A 15368-nucleotide genomic window follows, 5' to 3' on the forward strand; every position below is an offset into this window, starting at 1 on the left:
TTGATATTTGGGCCTGAAAGCCAACCTCTGCGTTGTACAAAGGTTGAGATCACTTTTCCCCATCTAGTCCAAAGAGCTGTCTTGGCCAGTAGTGATAGCAGGGAAATTTGTTCAGGTAACCTACCCAGTTTGCAACCCCCACATAAGTGGTGGGCTTACTGTATACAGTGAAGCACACCTATCCTTCAAAATTTCCACTTCTCTGATTTTTTGCAGTGCAGTTGCCCAACCCAACATGCATCCCCCCAAAAAAGGCATACGTTAAGGAAAAGTGCGCACAAAAATTCTTGTTTTAGTGAAAATAGTGTTCCAAAATTGGGGGAAGCTGATTGGAAATAAAATGTACATTTTAGGCAAAATTGTAGAGTAATGTTAGGTGAAATGGACATGAATTTTCATACAGTATTTAAAAGAAGATTGCAAACTAAGGTGGAAATGGGGGGAATCAAACTGAAGATTGGAAAAAAGAGAGAAACAAATAGAAACCAAAACGGACCAATTTATCTGTGCCTTTGAAAAGGTTAAAAGCAGCCAGCCATGAGGACAAGGGCATTCCCCTTTTTGTCAGCATCATTTACCGGTAGTATTCGGGGGGTGGGGGTGGGAGAGAGAGAAGAGGTGTCCTATATGCCTCTTTTATACCCTGCTCATTTGACAAGTTTTTCAGTATCCCTCTCTGTAAAGTGCTTGCAGTCTAGTGATTTAGTATGGATGGAATAAACATGATGATAACTGAAAACTGTACTGGAACCCCTTTCCCTCCCAGTTTGTTTGTTTGTTTTGTTTTTTTGAAATGTGCATTTAGTTCCTTCAAAGAGAGGAGCTGTATAGCAGGACCAGGTGGAGGAGGCAGTGATGACCATTTGCCTCACAAGTTGCGTTTTCTTTCTCACACATGAGGTCATGTCTTCTAATAACATCTATGAGAGGGGAAGGATCCCAGTCCCAGCAGTGGTGAACACACTGTATTGCTTTCCCAAGGCATCAATGGCTATATACTACCTCTAAATACCAGTTTCTGAGGATCAGAAGGAAGAGAGAGCTCTTGTCCTGATGCCCGGTATGTGGACTTCTCATAGCCATCTGCTTGACCGCTGTGAGAACAGAATGCTGGGCCTTTGGCTTGATCCGTAGGAACGTAGGAAACTGCCTTATACGTACAGGTAGGTAGCCGTGTTGGTCTGCCATAGTCAAAACAAAATATATATTTTTTAAAAAGCTCATACCAAGAACAAACTTAGTTGGTCTCTAAGGTGCTACTGGAAGGATTTTTTTTTATTTTTTGTTTGTTTTGCCTTATACATAGTGAGACCATTGGCCCATCTAGCTCAGTACAGTACTGTCTACACTGACTGGCAGCAGCTTTCCAGGGCTTCAAGTAAGGGACATTCCCTGCCTTAGCAGGAGATGCTGGGGATAGGACCTGGTGCCTTCTGAGTGCACAACCTATGTTGTAACAATAAGCTACAGTCGTACCTTGGTTGTCAAATGCCTTGGTACTCGGACTTTTTGGCTCCCAAATGCCGCAAACCCAGAAGTGAGTTTTCCGGTTTGTGGATATTTTTGGGAAGCCAAATGTCCAGCGTGGCTTCCGATTGAGTGCAGGAAGCTCCTGCAGCCAATCGGAAGCCATGCCGTGGTTTTCGAACAGTTCCAGAATTCAAACGGACTCCCAGAACGGGTCATTTTGACAACCAAGGTACCACTGTATTGCCCTTCTTCCACTGAGCTATAGCCTTTTCCAGCAGGGCTGCTTTTACTTTCTTATGCCATTACTTGGCATTTTTTCCTGCCTGCTCTCCTGTACCTTTTGACAGCAGCATATCAAGCAGAAGCCCAGCAGGTGAAACAGTTCCATGCTGGGAAAAGCTCCTGTTGAATGCCTGCCATGCAGCTGTTAAAACAAACCTTTCTACCTACATAAGACCTATGGCTACAAGGCAGATCAGTGTGGCATCTATCATTGTTCTTAATTCAGAAAATAAAACTTGCCATTTTAGCTGTACTCGCAGACTACAAGTAAATCAGACACTAAGCCGAACATGTAATTAAGGCTGCAATCCGTAACTTTTTATTAGAATATAAAACTTACTGAAATCCACAGTGTCTGAATTCTGAGGAAATATGAATGCACAATATAATCATGTTTCTGTTTGGGAAGGTTTGTGATATGAGGTAGAACTAGGCCTTGCTTATCTTACCCTAAATATTTTTTATGTTTCTGCCACTGTTAATTATTGGCAGCCTCTTAAATAACCCTTTTAAAAAAAATAAGATACATACTTTCACAACTTGGTTCAGGCATTTCCTCTTGGGAGTTAATCAGATGGTTTTTTTTTTCTCTTGGAGTTTCAAAAATAAGACAATCCTTCTTTGGAAAGTATATGAAGATTCTTGCAAATGCCATGTTTTTACCATGCCTGAACATGAATTCTATTTGCACCCTTCTGTGTTATCACAGCAAAGGTTGTATTTGCTTTTCAAGCAAGGTCATTAGTCAGCTGACCAACTCTTTAGCAGCTGGAGTGACTACATGTTTTGCCAGTGTAACTCTGGACTTTTCAGGAGTGTTTGGAGCGCTTCCTAGAAAGAGAAGGCTTGTCTGGGTTTCTTTTCTTCCTTTTGATTTGGCAGCTGGGAGGATATGAAGGTAACCTGGCCAAATACTTCTGTTAACTACCAGTTTGAACTCCAATAATGAAATGCCGAGTTAAATTGCTGCAATGCAGTTGCAAATGATAGGCAGTATCAGAAAGCTGTTGCAATAGTTCTTAATGAGAATGCATTAACTTGTCGTCCCACTGGGGAGAAATGATATTGGTTTCAAAATACCGTATTTAAATGCTTCTAAATGATCAAAGGGTCCTTCCTTGCAGGGAATGCCACAGGCATTTACCTTAGTGACTCTATGCATTGTCATTTCGGAAGTGTGCATTGTCATTTCGGAAGTGGCAGTGGAACTTATTTTGGAAGCTCAGTGGAACTTAATCCTGCACATGCATAGGTGAGAGTTAGTAGCAATGAATAATACGGTGCTTACTTCTGAGTAAACATGCACAGGATTCCACTGTAGTTTGACATGGTGTTGAATGTTTTTGGATCTTTAGATTCAGTTTACCTGTTGTTCTTCAGTTGATGCATATATAATGCAAACTACAGCTGTCTCTATAAACCATGTCCCTTGTGAATGAGAAACGAAGGCAAATAAAGAAAGCTTGTTTGATCTTGACAATTTCCACATCTAATTGATACATATATTCTACATCTTTATTATATTATTTTCTGTATATATACTTATTTTATAGAACATATTTTCAAATGGATACATCCACTAAAATTAAAGATGTCACTTGTGCTTACACAAAGATTGTCTAGAATTTAAACAGAAGGTTTCCTGGTTCTACTGACACACCGTTCAGATAATCCTGTGCAGAAAGTTGTTTCTACTGATGTATATTATTTATGGAACCTAGCAGTACTGCTGAAAACATGACTACTAAGTGGAGACAACATCACAGAAACGTTTCTAAATCTTTTGAATAATCGTTGACAAGCATGGGGGCTTGTTTTATGGCAAAAGTCAGGTAGCCACAGTCTGTTGTATTGACATAGGTATGTGTGCTTTGTTAGAATATATATATATACACACACCGGTATATATGTAAGCAGTAACGGTCATGTCTAAGGACTGATTTATATGATGTTGTTGTTCTATGCTTGCTTGCTTATTTCCCCCAAACTTGGCAGCCTTCTCCAACCTTAAGATATTTTGGATTACAGTTCCCATCAGCGCCAGCCAGCACAGCTGATGGGAATTGTAATCCAAAACATTGGGCAGGCATCAAGTTAGCGAAGGCTGAATTATGCTTAACTGTGACATGTGAACTGGTTCTTTGTATCCAGACCTACCTATTAATATGTACAAAAAAGGGAGCCATTTATTCTACAAAACTACCTACATCAGCTTTCATATCAGCTAATACATATCCGTGGATTTTCATCTATAAATGGGAATTGGAAATATCTGTGAGTTTGCTGCCCTTTAGAGGTGTCTATAATCTGCTAATTAAGGCAGAACCCTAGGGAAATGCCCTGGCAATATCTTGTCATGTCTATTATTAGTTTCTCTCCCCCCACCCCAAACTTGCTTTTTAAACTAGGAAAGCTGTAGTACACAGCACATTAATTATAGGCCATGTCCCAGAGTAATCAATGCTTCCAACAGCAATAAGATGAGTGATTACTTATCACCTCAACTTCTACTCAACATGCATCTCTTCAGCATTTCTTCCTGTCCTCCATCTTCCCCTCCCTTCCCCTCCCCAATTTCCTTCTGAATTTCTTTTGGTCTTGTGTGTTGTTGCTTAGCAGTGAAAAATGATCTGATAGCGATACGTCCGTCCGTGTCTTCAGAGCAGGAACTCTTACAGTTAGAAGAGAAAACATTGATTTAAAAGATGCCTGGAAGTGCTTACTGGATAAGGGCTCAAAGGATAATAGTTTCACTCCATGCAGACGGAAACCGTCTTAATAGCTCTGTGTTTAAAAATAGATTATTCTGGTGAAGTGAGCAGTTTGTACATAAAGAAGTAATCGAAAGGAAGTGTGATGCTTAGGTTTTGAAATAACTATAATTGTATTGTTTAACAGTTTCCACCCCCCCCCCTTTTTTAAGGTGGACTACATGTCTTCAGATGATGTTTCACTAATGGCTTGACATCTGTGGTCTGGACAGCAAGCGTCATTATGGAGAATACAGATGGTATGGATACAGAATTTAACCTTAATTGAGAGGCAAAAACTTTATACTGTTTATTTTTCTTTTAATTGCTAAATGATTAAAGAACTCATGCTTTCTGAATTAGACTTTTTAAAATGTTCAGGCCCTGGTTTTGAATACTCACCCAATCTCTGTTCAAAATCTGTAAGTGCAAAGGGAAAACAGAGTTGTTGCAGGAGGGGTCTGCTTCTGGACCTTATGCCTGCAGAGAGAAGCTGATGGCCTTTCCCCCTAAAAATAAAAGGTAAAGGACCCCTGCATGGTTAAGTCTGGTCAAAGGCAACAATGGGGTGTGGTGCTCATCTCGCTTTTCAGGCCGAGGGAGTTGGTGTTTGTCCACAGACAGTTTTCTAGGTCATGTGGCCAGCATGACTAAATCACTACTGGCACACAGAGGACCATGACGAGTGCCAGAGCACACAGAAATAGCCTACCTATTTATCTACTTGCACTGGTATACTTTTGAATTGCTAGGCTGGCAGAAGCTGGGACAGAGCAGCGGGAGCTCACCCCGTCATGTGGATTCAAACTACTGACCTTCTGATTGGCAAGCCCAAGAGGCTCAGTGGTTTAGACCACAGCACCACCCCTTAAAAATAAGAGGAAGTAGGAGGAGTATTTCAGTACTTTGGGGCTGAGGGATAACTTCCTCGGTTGGAGAGAGGCCTTTGCTCAGTGGGAGAGTGCATGTTTTGCAAGCATAAGTTCCCAACTGCAATCCCAGACATTTCTAGTTATGAAAACTGAGGTAGCAGGGCTGAAAAAGACCTCTGCCACAGATATTGGAGAGCTGTTGCACTTCAGAGCAGGCAGAACTGGCCTACATGGTCCTGTACTCTTAAGGCCAAAATACATGCCATGTTATTCAAATCAATTGATGCCAAGGGTCAACTTTCCTCAAACTGTGAACAGCAATTTAGGGAGTCCCAATTCAGACCCAGACAGTGGTGGGGTCAAAGGATAAAAAGCCTTCCTTATATACCACAGTCCTGACTGTCATTGCTGACTACCATGGAAGGCCAAACAGTGTCAATAATGTCACATCTTGTTTGCCTGAGACAACATGTATTCAGGCCACTCCTCACTTTTTGCTCAAGGGTCCTATGCATACCTAAGCATGAAAAGTAAAGTGAGCCATGAGGTCTGTTGAGCAGGAGTTGCACTTTGAGCTCCACTCAAGAAGATAGCTGCTTTTCCTGATTCCCTTCCATCCGGTTTTGTGCAAAAGCACCAAGCTCTTAGCCTGGGAACAAGCTGTCTTGTGTGCACACAGAGGCATTTTTTATATTTAAGGGAGATCAAGGCTGACTCCCAGGAACCAATCTGTTCAGTTTGCTCTTTTTCCGGATCAACCTTGTATGCATGTCTTAAAGCATTTGACATGGTTTGAAAGCCAGTGCTGAATATATTAGTGATGCTGAGTGTAATGGTAAAGGTTTATTATACATTAGGATCATGCAGATTTAAAAGCAAATATGCTGTGTGGATTGCGAAAGCTGTCATTTACATAATTACCAAGTAGAGTGATTATTTAGCAAATTCTTGATGACTTTCGGTGGTACAATTACATGATACAGCCCTTGAAAACTAGATTATACATTTGCCCATGCCTCTTCGGGACTATATATCTAAGCTGACTGTACAGAGACGTCTCAGATGACAAATTGCCAGCCATATTTTTCCCTGTTTTTGCCTTTTGGATAGAGGCTAACTGCATAGTGATTTAGTGAAACTGCCTTGCAGTTGCCAGCATTTCAATAAAAAATGGGGGGGGGGGATTATGCATGCTGATATAGGCTGATTTTTAGCAATACTGCAGTGGCTCTATGTTTTTGCAGCCTTAGCGACAGCTGGGAGAGGGTTTGGGGAAGTCCATAGGGACCTCACCATAGAATATTGGGCCCTCCTTATCTGGCATTCATGTTTCTTTCATATCCTTTATTCACAACTCCTCATCCTAATGATAGAGGGTTATGCTGATGAAACACAGCGAATGGGAAACAGGCACAATGCATTTCCATATAGTCACTGTGATGTGCTCTGGAAGAGATGGGCACAGGGCTAAAAGAAGCCCTCTTCCCTCCTTTCTTGCCCTGTCCTTAGTATGTACATTATGCTATACAGAACTGGAGGCTTGTGAGTGGAGCACCTTGGGCATTAGGACCCCGGGTCAGAAAGTGGATGAGTCTGTGGGACTCTGTGTTATGACCAGATGGCCAGCCAGAAAAGGAGGAACATAGGAAGCTGCATTATACTGAGTCAGACCATTAGTCCATCTAGCTACTCTGTTTGGTCTACTCTGACTGGCAGAGGCCTGGCAGAGTGTCAGGCAGGGACTTTTCCCAGTCCAACCTGGTGCTCTGCCACTGAGCTACAGTCTTCTAATGAGACTGTGCTGCTTCCTATTTTCAAGCACATGGCTGCGTCACTGCAGGACGCATCATGCCCTCATAGTTTCTAGTTAGTTAGACCTTAGCAGATTGTCTTTTTCCATCATGAGAACTAAGTGGCTAAAGACTGCTGTCAGGGGCATGAGCTAGGAACTTGAGTCATAAGTGGTTTCAGACATCAGGCTTTCTTAATATTATAGCTGTTTGTAGATTATCATACTGTTTTAATTTTTTTATTTTATGTCAGCAGATGAATGGGCGTCCAAACCAGAGGATAAAGATCCACCCCATAGCCCCTATTCTCTTGAAACACCCTATGGCTTCCACTTAGATCTTGACTTCCTGAAGTACGTAGATGACATCGAGAAAGGAAATACTATCAAGAGGATTCCTATTCACAGGAAGGCAAAGCACCCAAAATTCAGCACGCTGCCTCGCAATTTCAGCCTTCCAGAAAATGGATCAAGGGCCTACTCCTCAGCCCCAAACAAGAGCTTCCTTACACAGAGGAAGGCCTCCCTAGGGGCAGAGGAAAGCAGCCCTGTTGTCACATCGACTGACTCATTGCCCTTAGCCACCCGTCCAAATGAGCCAAGCTACAGAAAAAGGGCCCTTTTAATAGAGACTGTCAAGCAAGATGCCGTGCACCTTGAAGAGGAGACTGGCAACTGTAGAGGGAGGCCTCAGCTTTTGAGGGCATCCAGTATGCCTGCCACACTGCCACCAAGCCAGGATTCAGAAGTAGAAACCCAGCCAGAAGCTTTCCCACCATTGCCATTCCTTCAATCTTCCGATGGGAAAGGCTTGGAAATTGATTTTGGTCCCGTAAAGGGAACACTGGATTCAGATTGGTCCAAGGGATCTCCTGAAAATCTGAAAAATGTAAAGGAGCAAATCAGTCAGGCCGTCCAGGATACTGAGAAGCTTACGAGGCAACAGGAAGAAGCTAAGCTTGTGCTAGACCAGGGACAACCAGAGTTTACAAAGGAGAGAATACAACCCAGTGCTTCATGGCAAAGCCAGCATTTAGTATCTCAGGAACTGCTTGCAGTTGCTGAGAGCAGAGAAGAGGAATGTGATGCAACAGAGACAGATGTTTGTCGGCCATCCGTCCAAAGTGAATTGACCGCTTTCAGAGCCTTGGAATACAACCCTGAGAGCCAGACCCAGGAAGACATAGAACTCAACATAACTGAGACAGTTACAGCAGGACTACAGGAGGGGGATGAAGTTACAAGTCCTGGCACTGGAGAGATGAAAGGAAATGTAAACCTCAAGCCTTTGCTCTCTGAAGAACCTAGCAAGATAACGGCCTTAAAGCAGCATATTGCTATTCTGGAGGAACAGCTGAACAACAAGACAGAAGAACTTGAGCAGATTCGAATAGTTTTGAAGCAGCAGGATAAGGAAATCAAGGCAAAGCAGAGAAGCATTGAAATGTTGGCAAGTTCCAAAGCTCAACTGGAAGAGAAACTCTGTGGGGAGAGTACCAAAGAAATTACATCATGCAAGGAGGACAAAATTGCCCTCCAGTACCATGATGCTGCTGTGAATACTGAACGGGCAGCTAAGGAGGCATCTGACAAAGGGGTTAATGTAAGCATCACTGTGCCTGTGGAAACAATAGGGTGTGATGCCTGTGAAATTGATAATAAGAATCTGCAGATAAAGGAAGGGCATAGGAAGCTATTCCATATCCACCATGAGATGACAAGCGTTGATGTTGGAGAAAAAGACCGTCCATCTTTCCAGAGACAGAAAGAAATGAAACCGGAAAATGATAGTTCCCCTCTTGAGCTAAGTTACAATGAACTGAAGATTGATGAACACATTGATAATGACAACTACCAGAAGGGAGTGTGCAACTATGGCACACAGTTCTCTGCTGCTAGTGAAGAAAGCTGCTCAGGTGTTGAGGTGGTTGGTTCAAAGGCAGGAGGAAATGAAGGCCTTTTTGAAGAAGATTTTAAGCAGGAGCTGAATGAGGAGGAAACCCGCCCAGAACCAAAGAATTCGCCTGCAGATCCCATTGTAGGCCAATACGTTAAAAAAATCCAGGATCTGTTGCAAGAGCAGTGGACATGCCTAGAACACGGGTACCCAGAACTCGCCAGCGCCATTAAGCAGCCGGCCTCAAAGCTCAGCTCCATCCAGAACCAGCTTGTTAATTCCTTGAACTTGCTGCTCTCTGCCTACTCAACACAAACGCCGACAGACAAGGAGAATTCCAACACACAGTATCAACAGTTGGGTAAATAATAATGGCAAAGCCAGTCTTTCCTTTCCACTTACATTGCAGCTAGTCAGGAATATCACCTGAGATATTTTGAATGAAATAAACACGTTTCCTGTTTCAAAATAATAATAAAAATGTTCATTTTACAAAAACAAACAAGGAAAACTAAAAAAAAAATATTCTTGTGACATTTCCATGTTGTTGAAAAGCACTATTTTTCATTGAAACTAATGTAAACAGAACTTAATGTGGCAGTTAAGGAAATATGAAAGTTTAGAAACCAAATGCATTCTTTATGTCTTAAAAAATATCATCCGACATCACTTAAATGCATGGCATCATATTAATACAACCGATTTCATAGTGATAGTAAGAGATACTGGGTATGGACAGGCATGGATGACATCCTCTCAACTGATGAACAGGGATGGCTGGAATAGGTTTGTGAAAAGCACTCCTACAATCTAGCTCCATGTTGCTCATAAGAAGGTGCATAGGGCTTCTATGAATAGTGTCAACCAGTTTTTTCAGCCCAAACCCAGAACAGCAAATATTCACGTTGCTGTATCAACATAGTTCCCTTTTTTCATTTCTCTGCCACTCACACCACTTACTAAGGGTGGGAAAAACCAGGGATGAACCTCTTTGTAGAATTTATCAGCCATTTATATGATACATGCTGTGGTGGAGGAAAAGGTTGCCATTGCTGTGGCACAGCTGCAACTGGTCAGCTCTGTCATAAGGTAAGTGCCATTAATGTCAACTGTCCTCTTTCAACAACCTCAGTTCCTCATTGCGTGAAGACTTCTATTCCCACATTAGTTATAGGGAACTCTTAGACACAACTATTTTGAGCCATTTCACAATTTATAAAACTGCTAACACATTTGCAAAGCTAAGAAGGGTCCACTATGGTTTCATATTGGATGGGAGACCCATGTGTTGAGATTCCTGCATTGCAGGGAGTTGGACCAGATAACCCTTGATATCTCTTCTAGCTCTATGATTCTGTGATTCTATCCTGTGATCAGAAGAGTAGCACAAAGTATGCCCACCAGAATGTTTTGGGATCCACTCAGTTTCTAGGGCCAAATCAACCTAACAGACTAATCCAAGCTATCAATATTTTGAAATGACCAATTACAGTTGTGCCTTTTTCAAAATGCACAGCACTTGTTTCCATTCAATTGGAAAACATTAAATCCACCCTCAATCCTATTTTTATGTCATAGAAGCAATGGGTTGGTGACCTTTAAGCTGGACCAGTTCAGCTAGCTCAGACTGGAAGTCTAGTTGGAGGGTGGAGTCAGAAGGTATGGAACCATACAGTAGAATGAGTTGAACATCACTGACATATAACATGGGCCAAGGGAATGTCACAAACCTAATGGAAATGTCCTCCGCAAACACCAACAAGGACCCCAAGGTGGTTGAGAAAAAGTCCTATCCACTTCTACAAATTCCTGTTGCCCTCTTACACAGCGAAGGAGAACTGACATACCCCTCTTCTTTTGCTCCATCTTTCACATTATTCTATCATGTTCCCTTAACTCCACTGACCGTTAATTCCATCTTCACACTCAACAAAATAGAAGCACCAACAAAATGGGTGTAGCTTGGGAAGGGGATGGGTCTTTGTAATGATGAATAAATAAATGTTGTTGCAGTTATGCGTATGGCATTGCTCAGTTTTGGGCCTTAAAGCTGGGTTGAGGGATCTGTGTCTGCAACTCCCATAATGCCTGACTATTGACCATACTGATGGAAACTGGAATCCAACAACATCTAGGGACCCAAGATTGGGGGGGGGGGAGCCTCCTCTGGCTGCTGCATCATACCAACCACTGGTGTGTGTTCTCCCCCCCCCCTTGCCCAACTAGGCCAGGGTAGGTAAGTCTATGAAGCTATCCAACAGAAGAACTACCAGACAAGATAGGCCTCTTAAAAACAGCCACATTGTGAACCGCTTTTGAGTTTTTGTTTTTACAATCAAGCAGTGTATAAATTTTAGTATTAGTTAAAAAAAAAAAACCAACCCACTGCTGTAGGAGTTGTGAAGTGTTGGGATAAGTCATTCAATAGGGTGACTTATTTACCATGTTCAGTTTGTTAAAGGTATATGATAAAGTTGAGTAAGTCAACACTATTATAACATTTCTGATGTTCTGTGTTTTCAATATTTGTATTAGAAATTTCTCCAAGCACAAGCCTTAAATCTATAATGAAAAAGAAAGACACTGGTTTCCATGCAGGAGGTAACGGCACCAAAAAGAACCTTCAGTTTGTTGGGGTAAATGGTGGGTAAGCATCAATGGAAGAAGCAAAACTGCCTTGTCATTTATAATGCTACTTTTTAATGTATGCCAAAAGAAAAGATTGATGTATTAAACACAGACTCACTTAATTCCTTCTCCGTTCTGATGTTGGCAAGATTGCTGCAAAAGGCTGGAGGGAGAAGCATTAGGACGTAGGTCGTTAGCAGAAGTATTGAATAGTACTACGCTAATATAAACGAAAGCTGAAAATCACCGCAAACTTCACAGAAGGAATGGTAACCTTAGTACTGAGTGAGTAGGCTAGGAAACAGACATAAGCAGTGACACCAAAAGCCAGGAAATCATTGGAACTAGCTTGCAATTTGGAGTTCTCTCGGTTTCTGGAGAAAGAACGAAACAATCTGAACTTAGATATTTTTTCACTCTCTTTTACAAATACTTTTTAAAAAAAAGCCAGTGAACCTTTTATTCAAAAGACTGCAGCTTCCCATTACTAGAATGTTGTTTGCCACACCATCTTAAATAACTACTGCCATGGTTGGCTGTGGTGTAAAGGCACTGTGCTCATTTCAGCTTCCATATACCTAGGCAACCCCACAGCCCTTGGCTTCTGGTGCAGAAGGCAAGTTGGTTTTAAGAAAGATTCATCAACTTTGCCCACCTTCCCCTGTAAACCAGATCCTCTGCCATGTGCCTAGCGCATCTCTCCTCACCAGTTCCAAATCCAAGTGGACTGGCTGTTTGCTGTGTAGTAGTTGCTTGTAAACTCACAGAGACATGACAGAAACCATGTAGGAAGCCAGACATTTGTAGCTGTAGATTAATGCTGCAATCTCTTGCAACTTCCTTGAAAGGTGGAACATTGGAATCAAAGGTAGATTGTGGCCATGTGTTTAAATACATTAATTTATTTGCAAAAACTTCTATACTACCACTTATTTATTTGTTTTTTACAAGGTGAACAGCTCAATATCAGTGATACAACATTCCTAAAATAAATGCAAAATATATCACAAATCATTAAAACAGATTATTAGCATGTCTACATGTTGCTATCAGTCCACATGCACATGGACATCTGTACCTGCCCAAACTTCACTACAAACATTGCAATACTTGTTTGGTGTCTGGGCCCTGTATATTTCACAGTCTATCCTCCCCCTTTCAGGTCAAAATCTTGAGAGTGAGGACTAACACCTTTTCTTCCCTAAGCATCTGATAAAGTAGTAGTTTTAAAGGAACAACCCTTAGAAGTGATTTAGCTAACAGTCACCATTGGCTTCTAAGTGCTTTGATATATATAGGTGGTTACTTTATCATTTTACTTTGAAAATGCACTAATGCTAGTAAAATGTTTTCAGTTCTAGATAACAGAAAATGTATTTTAATAAAATAGGAAAGCAATGTAATTCATCATTAAAGGGATGACCCCCAATCTGTAGTACTAACAGAATACCTAGCTGAACCTTAGCAAACCCACTGGTTTTTGTTGTTGTTGTTGTTGTTTTTGTACATAATAGCCATGCAACAACCTCCAACGCAACCTTTGACCACTTACAACAGTCTCACCAGCCAGGTACAGATAGAGATGAATGAATCTTTAATTTTGATTTCTTTCAGTTTCTCATTTTTCCAGTCTTAAGGGACAGTTCTCCATATTTCTGAATCAGTGTGCAATTAAAAACAATAGTAAACCAGCATTTTTATTGTGTATTTCTCCCAATATACACATTTTGGTGTACAATTTCCCCTAATATAAGGCATTTTTTGTGTGCTATTTTCAGTAATATATTTTCAGGTGCTTTCCCAAATATTTGCATTTTTGTACACAGAGAGTTGGAGAATTGAATAGTAAAAGTCAAAGAAGCACAAATTTGGTGGATAGCTGCATTTTGATTTGTGTACTGTATTGTTTATAGAGGTGAAAATGACATATTTTTGCATTAAAATGTAAACAACACTAAATATATCACTCATCCCTAGGTACAGTGGCTATCTGCTTCCAGTTTTGTCCAGGAGCTGTTGTGGCTGCTTTAACTGTTATTTCACAGCTGCTGGGCGATGTGGAAGCAGAACTTCAAATGTGTTGGAGCTTAGCAGAGAGTGAAAAGGTTGTGGAGCTCTCAGTAGAGCTGAAGTTTGTGGATCATTCCCTGAATTAGGGACAAGGCTTTCCAAAACAATGCAAAGTAGAATTCAGATATATGCTCCTAATTGTAATGGAAGCATTAAACATGAGTGTCAGAGCTGGGGACGTAAATCAGAAAACTAAGAATTGTTATGATACCAATATTACTTTGGTATTGGTTCTAAATATTAGTCTTGCAGTGAGAAAGATGTCAATGATATGTGCATAGTTGTCATGTAGAATTGTTCGCCAGGTTCTTCCCTTGGCATCAGTGCCTATAATCTCCATTCTGGAAATTATGCAATGTCACCTCACCTTTATGGCACAGAGTCATAAAAGTATTATTATGAATGAGCCACGTCATGGTAGTTAGAAAGCAAGCAATAATACTGTAACTGAAACCACCACTCCTACAAGAGGCCAATTCCTTTTGAATTAGCAAAAACTTGCATGCTTCTAAGATTACTTACTGTATGTCCCAGCGAATAAAAATAAAAATCCATGGCTTGCACAGCCTGGGATTTCAAATTTAAGAGGGTTTTGGGCCTAGGGCCCACCAATTTTGCTTATAGCTCTCTGGTTCTCGGACAGAAGGAACGCTGAATAATGCCTGCTGTCCTCACCCAGTTACGAAACCACATCCAGTGAAGATTCAAGTTGTGAAGAAAGCTCCTCAGAAGGGAATTCAGATAGTGAGACTGAGAGAAAGTGTGGCAATGATGAGCATAGATGGGGTGAAGATGGCAATGAAAGTGAACAAAGAGCTTCTGGAACTGCCCATTACACAAGGAAAGAAGACCCAGAAGAGCAAGAGGGAACCACACGACCAAGCACACAGCACAAGGCAGACAGGTAATGAAGAGGTTCTTGTTATTTATTTAGAGCATTTGTACCCCACTTTTCAGCTTTAAAAGCTCCCAGAGTAGCTTACATGGAATCAATTAACTGCCCCTGCCTGCAAGCTTAAAATCTAAATAAAAAATGACAGAGAGAGAGAGAGACAGGAAGGGAAGAGGGAAAATCAAACTCTGGCCCCAATTCTTAAACAGTTGCTTTTGTAATGACCAGCTGGCACAGTTTAGGGGTAGGAGGTGCCTGATGCAGCTGGTGTTTCAGCAAAGCTGCTGGAACGTTATGTGAACATGTGCAATTCCTGCAGACAACCAGTAGTGGTTTCTGATCCATTCTGCTTTCAGCAGGTGTAATAATATATTTGAGAGAAACAATAATAAAACCCAAGTTATTATGAGCTATAAGGCATTTGAATTAACACTGAAGGGGGTAGAGGAGCAGTTTTGCTATAAGGTCCTCCCCCCCCATCAGTATTCATTTATTTTTCCTAATCTTATTCTTAAAAAAGAGAAGAAGCTGTGTTTTTTGCACTCCCCCCCCCAGTGAATCCACAAAGATGTTTTTTTTTCTTTTTCAGATTTAAACCCTCTACAGATTTTCTGAAAGGATGTCAGATCTTGAGCAAACACCTGCCAGAAATAAGAACCACAAAGGACAAATTACTGGTACTAATATTTTTTCATGTTGTATTTTGAGCACCTCTCTG

General features: G+C 41.3%; 1 protein-coding gene across 4 annotated transcripts in view; it reads left to right on the top strand.

Annotated features, from left to right (window-relative positions):
* KANK4 (KN motif and ankyrin repeat domains 4) overlaps window positions 1-15368 on the top strand; it is a 40211-nt gene that overhangs the window by 12966 nt on the left and 11877 nt on the right. The window contains exons 1-6 of one of the 4 annotated variants that reach the window (XM_033151932.1): window positions 2517-2650; window positions 4676-4762; window positions 7418-9421; window positions 11596-11707; window positions 14438-14662; window positions 15240-15327. In XM_033151932.1, coding sequence (XP_033007823.1) covers window positions 4747-4762; window positions 7418-9421; window positions 11596-11707; window positions 14438-14662; window positions 15240-15327 — 2445 coding nt within the window. In that variant the 5' untranslated portion in view covers window positions 2517-2650; window positions 4676-4746. Of the gene's footprint in view, window positions 1-2516; window positions 2651-4675; window positions 4763-7417; window positions 9422-11595; window positions 11708-14437; window positions 14663-15239; window positions 15328-15368 lie in introns of those variants that run through there. The other 3 variants (XM_033151934.1, XM_033151931.1, XM_033151933.1) reach the window with 3 other exon arrangements.

This window comes from Lacerta agilis, chromosome 6 (genome assembly GCF_009819535.1).
Source record: "Lacerta agilis isolate rLacAgi1 chromosome 6, rLacAgi1.pri, whole genome shotgun sequence".
Classification (NCBI taxonomy): Eukaryota; Metazoa; Chordata; class Lepidosauria; order Squamata; family Lacertidae; genus Lacerta; species Lacerta agilis.